General features: G+C 39.5%; 1 protein-coding gene across 1 annotated transcript in view; it reads left to right on the top strand.

The window, feature by feature from the left end:
• Positions 1-195: 195 nt before the first annotated feature.
• The window catches only part of LOC102786262 (uncharacterized), a 31,147-nt gene continuing 12,699 nt past the window's right edge, over positions 196-18,643 (top strand). Inside the window, exons 1-31 of the mRNA XM_087844603.1 lie at positions 196-304; positions 504-542; positions 634-895; positions 1,004-1,118; positions 1,518-1,602; positions 1,684-1,796; positions 1,881-2,094; positions 3,562-3,687; positions 4,050-4,167; positions 4,246-4,384; positions 4,507-4,611; positions 4,702-4,771; positions 4,875-5,012; positions 5,095-5,259; positions 5,335-5,429; positions 5,533-5,659; positions 5,743-6,001; positions 8,329-8,378; positions 8,490-8,590; positions 8,694-8,845; positions 9,076-9,214; positions 9,291-9,395; positions 9,744-9,923; positions 10,075-10,314; positions 10,404-10,560; positions 10,708-10,836; positions 14,719-14,961; positions 15,049-15,212; positions 15,384-16,083; positions 16,459-17,798; positions 17,925-18,207. Of these exons, the coding sequence (XP_087700729.1) occupies positions 226-304; positions 504-542; positions 634-895; positions 1,004-1,118; positions 1,518-1,602; positions 1,684-1,796; positions 1,881-2,094; positions 3,562-3,687; positions 4,050-4,167; positions 4,246-4,384; positions 4,507-4,611; positions 4,702-4,771; positions 4,875-5,012; positions 5,095-5,259; positions 5,335-5,429; positions 5,533-5,659; positions 5,743-6,001; positions 8,329-8,378; positions 8,490-8,590; positions 8,694-8,845; positions 9,076-9,214; positions 9,291-9,395; positions 9,744-9,923; positions 10,075-10,314; positions 10,404-10,560; positions 10,708-10,836; positions 14,719-14,961; positions 15,049-15,212; positions 15,384-16,083; positions 16,459-17,798; positions 17,925-18,207 (6,232 nt within the window). The 5' untranslated portion in view covers positions 196-225. The remainder of the gene's footprint in view (positions 305-503; positions 543-633; positions 896-1,003; positions 1,119-1,517; positions 1,603-1,683; positions 1,797-1,880; positions 2,095-3,561; positions 3,688-4,049; positions 4,168-4,245; positions 4,385-4,506; positions 4,612-4,701; positions 4,772-4,874; positions 5,013-5,094; positions 5,260-5,334; positions 5,430-5,532; positions 5,660-5,742; positions 6,002-8,328; positions 8,379-8,489; positions 8,591-8,693; positions 8,846-9,075; positions 9,215-9,290; positions 9,396-9,743; positions 9,924-10,074; positions 10,315-10,403; positions 10,561-10,707; positions 10,837-14,718; positions 14,962-15,048; positions 15,213-15,383; positions 16,084-16,458; positions 17,799-17,924; positions 18,208-18,643) is intronic.

The raw sequence follows: 18,643 nt of genomic DNA, 5'->3' as shown, positions 1-18,643 counted from the left end.
GAGGGAGTGACAAAATATATCATGACTCAAACAGATGAAGATGAAATGTTGTGATAAGACACTTCATGGGTGTGATTTTAATGTAAACAAAAAGGTGAACACCCCGGATGCATCTTTTGCTCCTCCTAAACTGCAAACATCAAATGAACTATATTACACGGCCCTTTCAGTGAGGTATCAGTTGGTGCACCTTTCCCTCTCTCTGGACAGGGATTGCTCAAAGCCATGAGGTCAGTCAGCATGCAGCTAGAATGGGTGATACCATGGCTCAGCCTTTGCCTTGGCCTATCAGCAGCCACCATTGGTATGTAGACTATTGTAACACAAAGAGAGTGGTATCCATGACTGTGTAAAGATGAAACTTTAATTATTTCAGCTTTTTTTTTCTTCTGTTTTGTGTTACATTAAGATGAACAGAACTCAAGTACAAGTCATATTTGTCTTCTGACATAATGACGATATGTAGGTGTTATAAATGTTATTTTCTTTTTCTTCTTTTTAAGTCACGGTTCAGGACACTGGAAAAATTCCAGTAATTACAGGTAATTTATTTTTCAGAGACAAAATAACGCAATGAATAAATAAATGATTAACCATTACACTTGTGTAATGACTTATTTTCTTTCAAAATAGTAGTGAGCCCATCTCACAACAACCAGTTCTGCAGCACATGGGGAAACTACCACTTTAAGACATTTGATGGGAATTTGTTCAGGCTTCCATCCACTTGCAGCTACATCTTTGCATCCCAGTGTAAGGCAGACTACAGCAGTTTCAACATTGAGCTCCAACGACAGGAGTCCAATAAGGTTACCACCATAAAGAAAGTCACAATGAAACTGGATGGTGAAGTTGTGGAATTAGCTAATGGATTCATCAAAATCAACAATGAACCGTGAGTCTGTCTTACAAATGTGATTTTTCATTGACAGCTGATGCACTGGTTTAATGGACGATTAATATTTAATCTAACTATGATGATTTTTTTTTTCATTCCTTATAGTGCTGAAATACCCTTCAGTCGGGGTGGCATTTCAGTAGAAAGCATTGCATCCTATGTTAAAGTTCAGGCAAAGCTGGGATTGGTCTTAATGTGGAATCAAGAAGACTCCCTCTGGGTATGTTTTTTACCTACTGTGTTCGACGTCACTAATGTTTCTGAAGTAATCTATAATAAATAAATTATGCTGATTATAATTACTAAAGAAAGCTATGTGGATTTTGTGCTTGATACAAAAAAATCTCATATACTGCAGATTATAGTAAATAAACTGTATATTACATTAAACAAATAACTACCAAAGTGTGCTATATGATTTAAACACACTGTGTGTGTGTGTGTGTTGTGTATTGCTACAGAAATGTTCAGTTTTTTAATTAATATTACCTTTAGCACCGGTAAAAAAAACAGCTTTACCAGAGTATTCCTCACTGCCCTGTATTATTCAAATAGTAATTATAGATTTCATCTTTATTTCTGCATTTAATTCATATCTAATTTTTGAAATGGTTTTAAGGTTGAACTGGATGCAAAATTCAGAAATCAAACTTGTGGTCTGTGTGGTGACTTCAATGAACTGAATAATGAGTTCACAAATTTAGGTAAGAACTAAATCCTAAAGCTTAAAGAAGACTACAATCCAATTCAGTGATCACACTTGCTAAAACATAATTTTCTATTAGATACAGGGGCTTCTTACTGTATTGAAGAATATGGGGACAAGTGGAAAATCAGTGGTCTGTCTGACAATTGTGAGACCACGTCCTTTCAAGCCAAAGAGTCATGTGAAGTTCCGGTATGTCAAATTATTTTTGCTTGGAAGTATCTTACATATATTTAAATGCATAATATAAAATGCATAATAATCTTTGACCAACAGGAAGATCTCTGCCAGAAACTGAAGACTGAAAGTGCATTTGACAGTTGTCAAGGCCTGATTGAAACCGAGTCCTTCATTAACGCCTGTAAGGAAGATCTGTGCTCCTGTGTCAGCAACGATACGTCTTGTGTGTGTGCGACCATGTCAGAGTACTCCCGTCAGTGTGCTCATGCAGGCGGGACACCAGGGCAGTGGAAGAACCCAAATTTCTGTGGTAAGAACATAAACAAGGGGATTTGTTGTTTTCACTGTACTAACATCCAGTAGCGGTTTTAGATACGAGCGACACGGGTGGTTGCCCGGGGCGGCATCGTGGTGGGGGGCGGCATCACAGGCATCAGCAAAAAATAATAATAATAATGCTCGTACTCATGCTGCCCCGACGTCAGCCAGCGCATATTGGGAATGGCATAGGCACCGACCGGTTTTCTATTGCCCATTTGCTGGGAGTAAGGGCGCCCTTCGTTTGCGAGGTGCGCCTGCTGCTTGTTGCGCAGAGAGGGGAGGGCGGGGGATTCTGTGACCGGCTGGAGCAGCATCTATTAACCAACTCGCAAAATAAAACAAAATAAAAACAAACCAACAAACACGAAAACACCAGATATTATGATACAGATTTATAATTTGCACCGATGTTTTTTCGAAATTCTATACACGAAAAGTGAGCGCGAGAGCCCTCGGTGCGCCTGCTCGCTGCTGAAGTCAAAGTAAACTTTATTGTCATCTCCGCTACATACAGTCCAGTATATAGAGAGACGAGACGACGAGGCTCCAGTTACAGCAGTGCAAGTAAACAAACAATAAATATAAGAAGAGTAAGAAAATAAATCTACACTTCAGGACAAGAGGTAAAGGGATCAATAACAATTTAAAATTTACAGTTTGATGATTTAAAGTCTTACACACAACCTGTCGAAAGGGGAGGGGGCTGCTTCCAAATAGAGCACATTCCATTTATAATGTTGTAAATCCAAGCCCATTATGGATTCATGATTTGAATCCTGGGTTGTGTGAAATCTCAGAAATGCACCCTAGACAAAGTGAATCTGTGAACTAAGGTGTAGGTCTATTAGGTTATGTTGTGCTGATCCTCGGGTTGAGGGATGGGTGTTCATACTGGAGTGCAAAATTAAAACCAATAGAAATGGACTAGAAAAGTTTAAAGCCATCAGAAAAAAGAGAAAAGAAGAGGAGGAGAAACCAGCAAAAGATACAGATAAGCAGATGTGTGATTGGACAATGGCAGGTCATCCTGAAACAATCAGAATCAGAATACTTTATTAATCCCTAAGGAAATTATGTCTGTTACAGTTGCTCCAAGAAGAAATGGTAAAAAATAGCAACAGTAACAGACTAAACTCCAAACAATACATTATGTTACAGATTTTAACATTAATTCGTCAGTGTCAATTGTTGATTCTTCCTGTTCTCATTGTATGACGAATTATGATGGCTGTTTGGTAGCGGTTTGCATACAATGCATACTCTCTCTCTCTCTCTTCATATGTGTGTGTGTACAACAGTGTTATGTTAATGTACAATCCTTAATATGTTTTGTCTGTGTGTGTGGGGGGGGCAGAGGGAGTGTTCGCCCAGAGCGCCAAACAGGCTAGGACCGCCACTGCTAACATCACAATTACTTGTTTATTAATTTTAATTCTAACTTTTGTGTGCTTAAAAGGAAAACCATGCCCCTTCAACCTGGAGTATAAGGAATGTGGTAATCCCTGCATGGACACTTGCAAAAACCAGGGCACAAACCAAGTGTGTAGTGAACACTGTGTTGATGGATGTTTCTGTCCATTTGGTAAGTTTTGTAGCTTCTAGAGGATAATATTCTTTCTTTTTTAAAAAAAATTGGGGCTAGTATGTATTCACTATTATAATTCTTAGGTTATCACTTCTTTAAATGTATTAGTTTTAGTGTATTTGTGAAGCTAAATTGGATAATATTTGATCAAATGTTGCCATCCTGGGTTGCAACGTTTACCACAGTGAAATCTAAGAAAAATTCTTCTTAGGTCTTTTTAGCCCATTGGGAAAGTGAGGAAAGTGAGGACATCTATGTTAAAAAATAGGAACATTTGGGGCCTCAAAATGTGCCGATGACATACCCATCAGACCTAATGGTGATTTTGTGTATTATCATAAAACTATCTGTTTCCAAAGGGACTGTCTTGGATGATGTCACACATACTGGGTGCGTCACTGTTGACAGCTGCAGCTGCCTGCATAATGGAGAAATATACCAACCGGGGCAATCCTACTCCGGGCCATGCAAGAGCTGGTAACTGTATCATTTATAACTTCATGTCTATATTCACACTGGTTTATGAAGATGAACTGACGGACCTCTGTTTAACAGCACCTGCAAAAATGGTGAGTGGATCTGTAATCTTAAAGACTGTCCTGGTGTTTGTTCCATCCTGGGTGGCTCTCACATCACCACCTATGACGATAAAACTTATATGTTTCACGGAGAGTGTTCTTATGTTCTGACGAAGGTGAGGTGAAACAGAAAATAACTTTCTTTCTTTTTTATATTATTTTTATTGTTATTATTCACAAACATGTATTATACATGTAAACTACATGTGTAAGTGCATTTTTGACTTTTCAATTTTAGGAAATCAAAGGGACTTTCAGCCTTCAAGGCGACTTGGCTAAATGTGAAATATCTGATCAATCAACTTGTCTGGCTTCAATCACTCTACTACTGTCAGATCATGTGGTAAAATATATGTATATTTTAATCCAGTTTATTTTGTTTTCCAATGGTTCAGATGGCTTTTCTGATATAGTAATATACTTTGTCCTATAGATGGTTAAAATTGATGCCAGTGGGCAGGTCTTTTACAAGAAACTGCTCTCTCAACTTCCTCTCTTTTTGGGTGAGCACTTGTTTGTCTTTTAGTGAATGAAATCCCAACATTTAAATGAGTCTCATCATTTAATTTGAAAATATATACATATAAAATATATTTCCCTTTACAGATCATATCACAATTTTCCACCCATCTACATTCTTTCTTGTAATCCAAACCACCTACGGGCTTGATGTTGAGATTCAGCTCATACCTGTTATGCAGGTCTACATCAAAGCCAGTGTATCTAATAAAGGAAAACTCCTCGGTGGGTTTGGATTTTGATTGGTTTTGGGATTAAGTTTAAAGTGTGAAGATTGTTATGTTACACCATGATCATCTTTATCCAGGTCTGTGTGGAGATTTTGATAACGATGGATCACAGGACTTCAAAACAACCTGCGGTATAATTGAAAAAACAGCTTGGACATTTGCCAACACATGGAAAACCAAGCCAAACTGCCCTGATGTGACAAATATACTCGGGGACCCCTGTAGTATGAGTACAGAAAAAGGTAGGTCACAGTCATCATGCTCTATGTTTTGTTGATGGCCTATCACTTCTTAAGTAAACCTGTTTCTTTCTGTAGAGAAATATGCCAAACACTGGTGCTCCCAGCTGTCAGACCCAAAAGGTGTTTTTTCACTGTGCCATCCTGTGGTACACCCAGTAGAGTATCAACTTGTAAGCAGGGATTTCTTCTTTTTTGTAATCAAGTGTATGTTTTTATTTTAATTATTTATTAGCTTTAACTGATGATTAAGCTTTTTGCTGTTTCTCTTCGCAGAATTGTATTTATGACACCTGTGCCTGTGAAAAAAGTGAGGATTGCTTGTGTGCTGCTTTATCCGCCTATGTTCATGCATGTGCTATTGAAGGCGTATTATTGACTGGATGGAGGAACAACACATGCCGTAAGTTTAAATGAAATTATCTACTACAATAAATCATATCTGTCTCTGTTTAAACTGTAAAGGGTCCTTTTTTCTTCCAACAGAGAAATACACAAATGACTGCCCACCTACTTTTGTGTATGACTACAAAATGACAAGCTGCGGTCGCACCTGTCGCTCTCTTAGTCAGTCAGATTTAACATGTGGGGTTGATTTTACTAAGCTTGATGGCTGTGGCTGTGCTGAAGGAACTTATCTAAATGAAAAGAACGAGTGTGTGTTACCCTCACAATGTTCCTGTTACGCTGGAGACACAGTGGTGCATCCCGGGCAGGTTACTACACTCAGTAAGGGACAGATTTGGTATGTTTTTCCATGTATTCTGTATTTTTATTAATTCATTAATTTAGTTATTTATTTATTTTGTGTTTTGATGATGTTTGATGGTTAACATAAAGTAGATAAGAACAAGGGAAGAGAAAACACCAATAATTTAGTATGCTGTGAAGTACTGCACTTGTGCTTGCCAAGATGTTTTTTTTTGGTGCCTTTATACTTGTAGAAGAGTATGCGATTGGTTGGTTGTACTTTGCCCTACAAAAGTCTGCCTAAAGCGGAGTGAAATTGTGGCCAATATATGAGACAAAAACTGTAAACTTGTTACATTTCTATTTCTTGTCTGGAAATTTTTTTCCATGTCCATTTTTTATGGGGCAAGATATTTGATACTTTGAAACCAGGTACTAGTAACCAATGTTCCTTCTAATTTTTTATGTGTCTGAGCAAACACACAAACTCTCTGAGCGGTCCCTTGGACCACCGTATGCAACATTAGACGTGTGCACAGCATTGAATCCATCCAAGTTACATGGTTTATTAAAATAATCAAATTACAGCATGTATGCAGCATTATGTTAGACTACTTTTAATTAAGTGCTTTAGCCCACTTACAATGAAAATTTTAAAAAAAAATCTTGTTCAAGACCTGTATAGTATGTTAACACTATTGGAAGTAAAAATAACTTGAACTCCAATTTTGAAAACACAAATTTATTTTATTTTTTTAAAATAAAGCTCTGACTGTATGATGAGTATGAGTCTGTGGTCTGGGAGAGAGTCTTGTAACTCTCTGTCTGTAAAATACAGTATATGATGACAAATGTTGGGCAATTAATTATATAGTTACTTCTTCAAAAAAAATGAGTTTTGCAAACAACTAAATTTTTTGTAGCTGTTTACCTAAAAATGCAGCCAAGGCGTTTAAAAAAAACCCATTTCAAACTATTTACAGAACAATCAGCTGTTCTGCATCAAATTTGATGTCCACTATGAGATAAAGGTGAACATCACAAGCCTGCAGACCTGGCAACAGGAGATGTATCACTCCTGTAACACCTGTAACATTCAGCAGTCGCCTCATTGTTCTGACACACACAACAAAACTAATGACTACACTACACACTAACTACACAACACATTAACTTCAGACTCCAAACACACTAAACATCGTAAATCTCTCACATCTCCAAACCCCGCCGTCACTCCTAAAACTTCCCCCCTTCCTAAACATCTAAATGTCATGCTGCAAACATTTTTAGATTGGTCAACATGGTACATTTGTCCACCAATAGGAAAGGATGGGGCGGGGTTAGTTTTGTTTTTGCTCACATCATTGGCTGGAGCAGCCACTTACTGACACACTGCACTCACACTGCAAAACAGAATAAATTGTTTTAATTCCAATTCAGGTTAGATTTTTTTGGTGCGCAACACAGATTTTCTGTGTGCGGAGACCGTGCCAGCAGTGTGCGATTGCACACACTCTTAGAAGGAACTTTGCTAGTAACCATTGAATCCAGTTGGATGTAACATCGTTTCAAGTTGACATTGGGCCATAGCAATGCAAACGTGTGGGTTTTGATAGGGTGAAGCAAAGTCAATTAAATACAATAAATAAAATAAAGTTTTTTGCTTTACAGTAGTTAGCCTTGGGGGTCCTAAAAACACCATTGTGCACCATTTCAAATATTCTTGTCAAATAGTCCAGCTTTATAATTATTGATATTATTGTGAGATGTAAAATAAAACTGTATTACTGGCAAATTATACATTAAGTAACAAACTGAAGCCACTGTGAAGTGGACATGGACACGCTCAGAAAATGGAGACATGCCACACAGTCCAATGTGAATCAAAACAAGCATGCTAGACACACTTGTCAACAAAAGATGGCAGTAATTTAAAGGACGAGTGCAAATAAATAAGAAAAGTTAAAAAAAGAACATTGTTTGAGATGAAATGAAAGAGAAATTGCTTCACTTTGGTAGTTTTATTTGATTACTATTTTTAGGCAGGGGCAGGGCATGCGTGTTTGGCTTCTTTGTTTTTTAACCCTGTTACAAAACAAATAACTCATTTCATTCAGCAAGTGGACTCACTTAACTCTCAGGGCCTATGCAAATGTGCAAAGAAGTTAAGATTCTGGAAAAATTCAAGTTTCATTATATCAAAGAACTTTATTGCTTCACTGATGTGGTTCAGCTTGTGACATGCCCAAGTATCACCAAGTGAAGTTGTCCCAGGAATGTTTAACCTGAATACACACAGCTGCAATTGATACCTTGTTGTTTTATTGAACTGATACAATGCATCTCTTTTCTTTGTCTTGCCTATCTTCATTTATGTTTCAGCTCTTGCCATGGTGGAGAATTAACCTGTTCAGGAAAACAAGAGATTCAAAGTAGGTACAAAGTACTCTGTTCGTTAAATGGTTATTTCTACTGAAAAGCAAAGTAAAAGTAAATACAACCATACAGTTGTGTCCTTTTAAAGACACTGTCATTGTTCTCAGCATGCACAAGCCCAATGGTTTTCCTCAACTGCTCAAATGCAAAGCCGGGAGAAAAGGGATCTGAGTGCCAAAAAAGCTGCCAGACACTGAACAAACAATGTGTAAGACTGAGAAGCTGATTCATAACTGCCACACATGGACATTACAACAGCATAATCAGTTATTAAGCATATTGATGAAATATGTTTCTGTTATCCTGTACAGATCAGCACACAGTGTATCTCAGGATGTGTATGTCCTGATGGCCTGCTATCAGATAATAATGGAGGCTGTGTAAAGCAGGAGGACTGCCCCTGCCCATATAATGGACAATACTATAAGCATGGACAATCTGTTAAAGTGGACTGCAATACATGGTGAGAGCTTTTTTTGTTTTTCTTGGGGTTTTTTCTAACAATTTCCTGTTATTTACCCATCCATCAACCCTGTTTAAATAAAGAGTATATTTTAAAAACACACTAAATAATACTCAAACTCTGGTGTCCCCAAGCATGTTTTTCACATCACTGGAATTTTTTTTTTTGTGGGGGGGGGGGCTTTGGGAATAGTTATTTAACAAGATTTAACTTCCTTTTTCAAATCTAAGCACATGCAAAAGCAGCATATGGGAATGTACAGGTCAAGAATGTGGTGGAACCTGTACCATTTATGGAGCAGGGAATTACATCAGTTTTGATGAATCAAGATTTGCCTTTAGTGGAGGCTGTAGCTACATCTTCACCCAGGTACAGTCTGCACTTATGTTTAATCTTTATGACCTGTTAAAATCAGTCCTGTGATACTGACATGAGAATCCTGCAGGATTCCTGTGGAGGTGAGAACGGCACCTTTCAGGTACTGACTGAGAGCATCCCCTGCGAAAATGCTGAAAGCATCTGCTCCTTTGACATCACGCTCTATTTAGGGGTATGTAACAGAAATTGCATTTACAAGTTGTTTTTTTAAAAGATAGATACCTTAATAATTAATAATTATGCATTACCTCATTATTATTATCACTATATGAGCAAAATGGGTTTTTTGAAAAAGAAACAGGGTACACAGTGTTGTCGTTAATATAGTGAGTTGGACTGTGTGTTTCAATATGAGCCCTGTTCTATTTTTGAAAATTAAGCATGGCAAAAAATTAAATATTAACCTTTTGCTGGGTACTGTAACCTGGTCTACAATTGTTGCAAATCCATACGTATTAATGTTCCTAAATGGTCAAATCGTTTTTCACAATTCCCAATTAGCATGTTTTGTTTTTAACAGAACAGTGAAATTCGTCTCTCAGATGAACATATCAAAGTTATTAAAAAAAACAGTGGGGAAGAAATACCCTATCAAGTCCACACTTTGGGTTTATATCTCATCATTGAAGCGAAGAATGGCCTTATGGTCATTTGGGATAAAAAGACAACCCTCATGATAAAACTCAGATCTACATTCAAGGTCTGTGAGCACACACACACACACACACACACACATACACATATATAGATATATATATATACATATATATATATATATATATATATATATATATATATATATATATATATATATATATATATATATATAAACAAACTTGTTCTTTTCTTAGGGCAAAGTCTGCGGTCTGTGTGGAAATTTTGATGGAAATATCAAGAATGATTTCACTACCAGAAATAAAGAAGTTGTGGTTGATCCCCTTATATTCGGAAACAGCTGGCAAGTGTCACCTAGCTGCCCAAGTGCACAAACTACAAATGATGCATGTACACTGTACTCACACAGACAGGCATGGGCAGTGAAGCACTGCAGCATTATCAAGAGTGCAGTATTTGAGGCCTGCCATTCAAGGGTAAGTGCTTATGAATGTAAGTAAACGTTTAGGCTATAATGGACCAAAGTCACTCTTTACTTACATTTACAATTACTTATTCCAAAAAGGTGGATCCCCAACAATATTTTGATGCCTGTGTGAGAGACACGTGTGCCTGTAATTCAGGAGGAGATTGTGAGTGTTTCTGTTCAGCTGTAGCAGCTTATGCAGCAGCCTGTAATGAGGCAGGAGTGTGCGTGAAATGGAGAACTCCCACCATCTGCCGTGAGCATTTTTTTATTTTTCTGTGACAAGATACATATAAAATGCAAAGTATAATAATAACTGTCAGCATGAGCTAAGTTTACAAATAAGGTTTAATGTAAAATCGAGTTCATTATTATTTATGATTTATTACTTTTGTTTTATTAGCTGTATTCTGTGATTATTACAACCCTGATGGACAGTGTGAATGGCACTATAAGCCTTGTGGAAGATCATGCATGAAGACATGCAGAAATCCCTCTGGAATATGCTACAATCAACTTCCCGCATTAGAAGGTATGCATTGTAAGAAAAGGAAAGTACATGCATTTGTAGGTTCATAATTATACAGCCAGGCATCACTGATCATGTCTCCTCCTTTTAAGTAAAGTAGATAATGTAGTGTAAATGTGCCCCCATGTTCATCGACTGTTTGAAACCAGCTGTATTGGTGTCCTATATCTACCTTTTAGCTAATTTACTGACAAAATACTTCAGAAACTGGTGACTGGGGCTGCTGCTCTCACTGACATCATGATATTATTATTAACCTATTATTGTACAGTCTTTACTTTACAATACTTTTCAAATTAAAGCACCTCGAGGCAACTGTTGAAATTGAATAGAATTTAATTGAATTGAAAGAAAGAACGATTGGATTTTAACCACACATTTATTTCCTAATAAATAAATACGAGGACATCACAAGTTTTTTTTAACAAAATAAAAAAGCAGTCAAAAAACACATGGTTGAAATAATATTGACCATCGACAAAAGAACAGACCACATTATTAAAACACAACTGAGAGAAAAAAATCTGCCAAATTATCCACCAATGAATAAAACAGAAATTCAGCTTTAATATTTAACCAGTAAAATGACCATTTGAAAATGGTCCAAGCTTTAAAAAGGCTGTTATAAAACATTGGCATTTAATAAGAAGATGAGATCAAATTACAATTTCATAAAATTATCCATTCCCAACTCTCCCATTCCTCTTAAAAAACACTAGTTACTGGTTTCCTGAAAACATGTTCTTCCCTTCCCATCAGGTATTTCTGAATTAGCTGCATTCTGAAAGCTGCAGTTCTGCTCTCTAGGTGAACTAGTCCTTGTCCACCTTTTTCTTTGTGCAAAAAAAGCACAGCCTGGGATATCCAATGTCAGTTATCCCAAAAAAAACTTGATCATCAAAGACTGAATTTATTTAATAATAAGGAAGGGGGCTCTAAACAAATTAATCTATGCCACAATAAAAAAGAAACTTAGTTTATAATATATTTATAATAGGCACCCTGCCTTTATATGACATCTGCGGTAACAACCATCTCCACTTCCCTAACTTCCCCTCAATTCTTGTTTAGTGTGTCTTCATGTCCCAGTTACACACCCAGATACTTCAAACATCCTCTTTTCCATTTCAAACCACCTGGAAGTTGTGGGACTCCAACAATATGACATCACAATGAGCTTGAGACCTCCAAAATATCTTTGACTAGTGACACATTATCAACAATAGACCTGCCTGGCACGCCGTAGGTTTGTGTTCAGTGGACAACATGGTTCATCACCTTCTTTGGTCTGTTTGCCAGCACTTTTGACAGTGCACTTTATAATCAGTGCACAATAAAGAGACAGGCCACCAGTCCTTAATATAGTGGAGATCACCTTTCTTTGGTAAGAATGTTAGAACAGCTCTCGTGTAGCTCTGAGGCAAAAAAAAAAAACTTCAGCGAAGCCCTTCTCAACAACCTCCATGATATCATCACAAAGGTCAGACCAAAAAGCTTTATTAAATTCAAATAGGAGTCCATCTATGCTACGGGCCTTCCTTACTGGCATACTTTGTAAAGCAGTATGAACTTCTTTTAATGTTAGAGGCTCCCCACCTCCTTGATGAACTCCTCAGAAACTCTGGAGAGACTAGTGCAGAAGTTATTAAAAGTCTTTTAAAAGCTATAAAGATCTGAGTAAAGATCCACTGTGCTTCACTTGATGTCACTATCTGCTGTTATAAGATCTCCAGCAGATGATTTCAAACCATGCATAAACTTGATCTGTCCTTTTGGGGGGAGGGGGGGGGGGGGGGGGGGGGTTCCAATGAAAAGAAAAACTTGTATGTCCATCAGGGAGAGACTTGAGGTTCTCAAACCAACCTTGAGCTCCTGTGAAATCTGCAGACACCTGTAGCTCCACTATGTCAATCTCCAGTTCTCTCATATATTTAGCCAAAGAGACATTGACAGTATACTGTTGACAAAATTCTTTGATTTCAGTTTTTCTCCAATCCCATCACTGCATTAAAGACATAAAATCAGATTTTTTAGATGTATACACTCTCCAGAAAAAAATAATAGCTGTCTAATCTAGCTGCAGACAAAAATGTTCTCTACTCCTGGCCCATGTATATTGTCTTTCTTGATTGTACATATCCTTCCCTACATCAACTAAAGACTGTGCTTCTGTCAAACACTTTAGAAATGTTTATGTGCACAAATGAGGTTCTAAATGATTCCTGTCCAACTGATCATTTTCTATACAGCTAAAATCTCCAGCCAAAAAAAGAAACTCATCTGGCTGGCAGTTGCATAAGATATCTTCAAGCTTCTGTAAAAAAAATAAAAATAAAAAATTATCTCTGGCCCTGTATTCAGAGCATACATATTCAAAAATACAATTTTAAAACACTCATACTTTGCCTTCACCACTTTTAATCTGCCCTTTATCACCTGATGAAATTGATTGGAATCTGGTAGAATTTTTTTAAGGAGTGCCATTCCATCACTAGCTCTGTTTAAATGAAAATATTTAACATTTTGCACACCATTTACAGATTTAAGGGTTGAACTGGCCAGACTATCTGCAGTCCAGTCTTCCTCTTCATCTTCATCCTCTTAGTCTATATCACTATTAGGTTCTGCCAGATTGTTTCCTGAGCTTTCCATCTCTATTTTATCTGTGACTTCGTTTTCAATTTGAGAGCTAACTATACTCTCTATTAATTTATTTTTGACAGAAACTTTAAAGGAATCTTTTATCAGCATTTCACTGGCTTCTGTATCCACGGTTCCATTTGTAGTCATTTTCCTTTCTTGAGGCTTCTGTTAACTCTGCTTTTACTACACTTGTGTTATTCTCCTGATTGTCCTGTGTATCCATCACTGTTTGACTTTGAGTTTTTTCCAGGACACACTCAAACTAAATGTCCAACTTTACCACAACCAAAACACACGAAAGCTCCCGAAGTTGCATGGATATTATTATCAAATCCACAAAGATCCACTCGCACCCTAAACACTAGATTAAGGTCTTCATCCATTTTATTAATACTCATAAGAACCTGTTGCCTGTGTGAAACAACATGCTTTCACAGCGCTGATTTGAAACTTGATGACAGCTTTCTGATCTGAGACAATTCTGATCTGAGATAATTTTTCCATGCAGAGACAATTCTTTCACCAGAGATTTATTGCTGATAAACAGAGGAATGTTGCAATATGGACTTAGCTGGCATGCTTAAAGGAGAAACTGACAAAAAAAATATAATTCACCAAATTACACTTTTAAATTACATTTTGCCTTCTCCATACTGTCAACAAAGATCACCACTGCGCTATTTGTCTGAGCAGCAGATTTAATGCTGCTTTGACCCAAAATTTCACCCAACACCAGACTACACTCCTCCATCTTAAAACAATGTTGTCTCATAAGTTTAGTGAAGTCCATTTCGGCAACTTGTACGCCAACTGGCCAAAACGCTGGTATTGCGCACTCAAAAACAATCAGCAACACTCACTTAAACTCTAAGCAAACAATCAATTCTAAATATAATACCCGGTAAAACACAGACACACACAAACACACACAACAGGTAGAAAAGTAAAGTTAGAAGCAAGTCCTCAATCTCTCAGTGAGACTCACCACATGCTCCACTACCACACTCCCAGCATGCAATTCAGAGAGTAAGGAAGAAAGAATAAGGATTTTTTTTTAAATTTGTGTTCAGAGCAGTCACAGCATGGGAATCCACTGTGAAAAGTATAATACTTTGTACTGTGACGTTACCTATTGTTTTACTTCCACTTCTCAGAGTTGTTCAAAATGGTTAGGCTAGATTTCATGCATGCACCTATTTTGTGTGAGGTTTGAAAATTTACAGTGATATCTATATTCTTAAGGCTGCTATCCAACTTGCCCACCTGAAAGGCCTTATTTGGAAGAAGTAACCATGAAATGTGTTGATACATGTGGATGTTATGATGATGAAGGGAAATATTACGACAAAGGGTTCATATTCTATATGACGCATGATGGAAATGGAACCTGTTTCTCTGCTATTTGTGATGGAAATATTACAAGAATAATAGAGCCTTGTAAAATTACAACTACATCTACAACACCCTTTACTTTCACTTCCACAGGTAAGATTTAATTATTTTAATATTTTTTATTTAACTCTTGCAAAAACAAAAGTATAACTAAATGTTGTATTTTTTCTACACTCCCAGTAACGACAACAGAGGGGTCCACCACAGAAACATTTCAAACGACTTCTACTGTTATAACAGAGTCTGTCACAACAATTTTAACCTTCACAACACCAATAACTTCTCCATGGTCTAAAACAACACCATTACGAACATCGACAACATCTCTACCAACTACAACCATAGTCACCGAAACAACAACAACCAAATTTTCAACTCCCACAACAACCACCACAGGAACACCTCCCACGACAACAACCACAAGAACACCTCCCACAACAACAACCACAGGAACACCACCCACAACAACAACCACAGGCACACCTCCCACAACAACCACAACAGGAACACCTCCCACGACAACAACCACAAGAACAATTCCCACAACAACCACCACAGGAACACCTCCCACAACAACCACCACAGGAACACCTCCCATGACAACAACCACAAGAACAATTCCCACAACAACCACCACAGGAACACCTCCCACAACAACCACCACAGGAACACCTCCCACGACAACAACCACAAGAACACCTCCCACAACAACAACCATAGGAACACCACCCACAACAACAACCACAGGCACACCTTCCACGACAACCACCACAGGAACACCTCCCACGACAACAACCACAAGAACAATTCCCACAACAACCACCACAGGAACACCTCCCACGACAACCACCACAGGAACACCTCCCACGACAACAACCACAGGAACACCTCCCACAACAACAACCACAGGAAATCCTCCTACACCACCTTGCAATGACGAGTGTACATGGTCATCCTGGAGTAATAAGAATTATCCCAGTAGTACTCCAGATGGTGGAGATTATGAATCCATCGCTAACATTACTGATCTGGACCTGAGTGTGTGCACAAAACCGCTGAAGATACAATGTAGAGCTAAAGATTCCCCAGATATCTCGCTGGAAGACTTAGGTCAAACTTTAGTATGTGACCAACAAGATGGACTTATCTGTCATAACAAAGACCAAGGTTTTCCTCCAAAATGTAATGACTATGAAATACGAGCTTTATGTTGCCGTTATCCTTGTGACACAACAACCACTGTATCCACAATAAAAACAACCACAGGAACACTTCCCACAACAACCACCACAGGAACACCTCCCACGACAACCACCACAGGAACACCTCCCACGACAACAACCACAAGAACAATTCCCACAACAACCACCACAGGCACACCTCCCACAACAACCACCACAGGAACACCTCCCATGACAACAACCACAGGAACACCTCCCACAACAACAACCACAGGAACACCACCCACAACAACAACCACAAGAACAATTCCCACAACAACCACCACAGGAACACCTCCCACGACAACCACCACAGGAACACCTCCCACGACAACAACCACAAGAACACCTCCCACGACAACAACCACAGGAACACCACCCACAACAACAACCACAGGCACACCTCCCACAACAACAACCACAGGAACACCACCCACAACAACAACCACAAGAACAATTCCCACAACAACCACCACAGGAACACCTCCCACGACAACCACCACAGGAACACCTCCCACGACAACAACCACAAGAACACCTCCCACGACAACAACCACAGGAACACCTCCCACAACAACCACCACAAGAACAATTCCCACAACAACAACCACAGGAACACCTCCCACAACAACCACCACAGGAACACCTCCCATGACAACAACCACAAGAACACCTCCCACAACAACAACCACAGGAACACCTCCCATGACAACAACCACAAGAACACCTCCCACAACAACAACCACAGGAACACCACCCACAACAACAACCACAGGCACACCTCCCACAACAACCACAACAGGAACACCTCCCACAACAACAACCACAGGAACACCACCCACGACAACAACCACAGGCACACCTCCCACAACAACCACCACAGGAACACCTCCCACGACAACAACCACAAGAACAATTCCCACAACAACCACCACAGGAACACCTCCCACAACAACCACCACAAGAACAATTCCCACAACAACAACCACAGGAACACCTCCCACAACAACCACCACAGGAACACCTCCCACAACAACCACCACAGGAGCACCTCCCACGACAACAACCACAAGAACACCTCCCACAACAACAACCACCGGAACACCACCAACAACAACAACCACAGGCACACCTCCCACAACAACCACCACAGGAACACCTCCCACAACAACCACCACAGGAACACCTCCCACGACAACAACCACCACAGGAACACCTCCCACGACAACAACCACAGGAACACCACCCACAACAACAACCACAGGCACACCTCCCACAACAACCACAACAGGAACACCTCCCACGACAACAACCACAAGAACAATTCCCACAACAACCACCACAGGAACACCTCCCACAACAACCACCACAGGAACACCTCCCATGACAACAACCACAAGAACAATTCCCACAACAACCACCACAGGAACACCTCCCACGACAACCACCACAGGAACACCTCCCACGACAACAACCACAAGAGCACCTCCCACAACAACAACCACAGGAACACCACCCAAAACAACAACCACAGGCACACCTCCCACGACAACCACCACAGGAACACCTCCCACGACAACAACCACAAGAACACCTCCCACAACAACAACCATAGGAACACCACCCACAACAACAACCACAGGCACACCTCCCACGACAACCACCACAGGAACACCTCCCACGACAACAACCACAAGAACAATTCCCACAACAACCACCACAGGAACACCTCCCACGACAACCACCACAGGAACACCTCCCACGACAACAACCACAGGAACACCTCCCACAACAACAACCACAGGAAATCCTCCTACACCACCTTGCAATGACGAGTGTACATGGTCATCCTGGAGTAATAAGAATTATCCCAGTAGTACTCCAGATGGTGGAGATTATGAATCCATCGCTAACATTACTGATCTGGACCTGAGTGTGTGCACAAAACCGCTGAAGATACAATGTAGAGCTAAAGATTCCCCAGATATCTCGCTGGAAGACTTAGGTCAAACTTTAGTATGTGACCAACAAGATGGACTTATCTGTCATAACAAAGACCAAGGTTTTCCTCCAAAATGTAATGACTATGAAATACGAGCTTTATGTTGCCGTTATCCTTGTGACACAACAACCACTGTATCCACAATAAAAACAACCACAGGAACACTTCCCACAACAACCACCACAGGAACACCTCCCACGACAACCACCACAGGAACACCTCCCACGACAACAACCACAAGAACAATTCCCACAACAACCACCACAGGCACACCTCCCACAACAACCACCACAGGAACACCTCCCATGACAACAACCACAGGAACACCTCCCACAACAACAACCACAGGAACACCACCCACAACAACAACCACAAGAACAATTCCCACAACAACCACCACAGGAACACCTCCCACGACAACCACCACAGGAACACCTCCCACGACAACAACCACAAGAACACCTCCCACGACAACAACCACAGGAACACCACCCACAACAACAACCACAGGCACACCTCCCACAACAACCACCACAGGAACACCTCCCACGAC

Source organism: Neolamprologus brichardi, chromosome 7 (assembly GCF_056152115.1).
Source record: "Neolamprologus brichardi isolate AB-2024 chromosome 7, ASM5615211v1, whole genome shotgun sequence".
Lineage (NCBI taxonomy): Eukaryota > Metazoa > Chordata > Actinopteri > Cichliformes > Cichlidae > Neolamprologus > Neolamprologus brichardi.
This window is presented reverse-complemented; position numbering and strand designations above follow the sequence as displayed.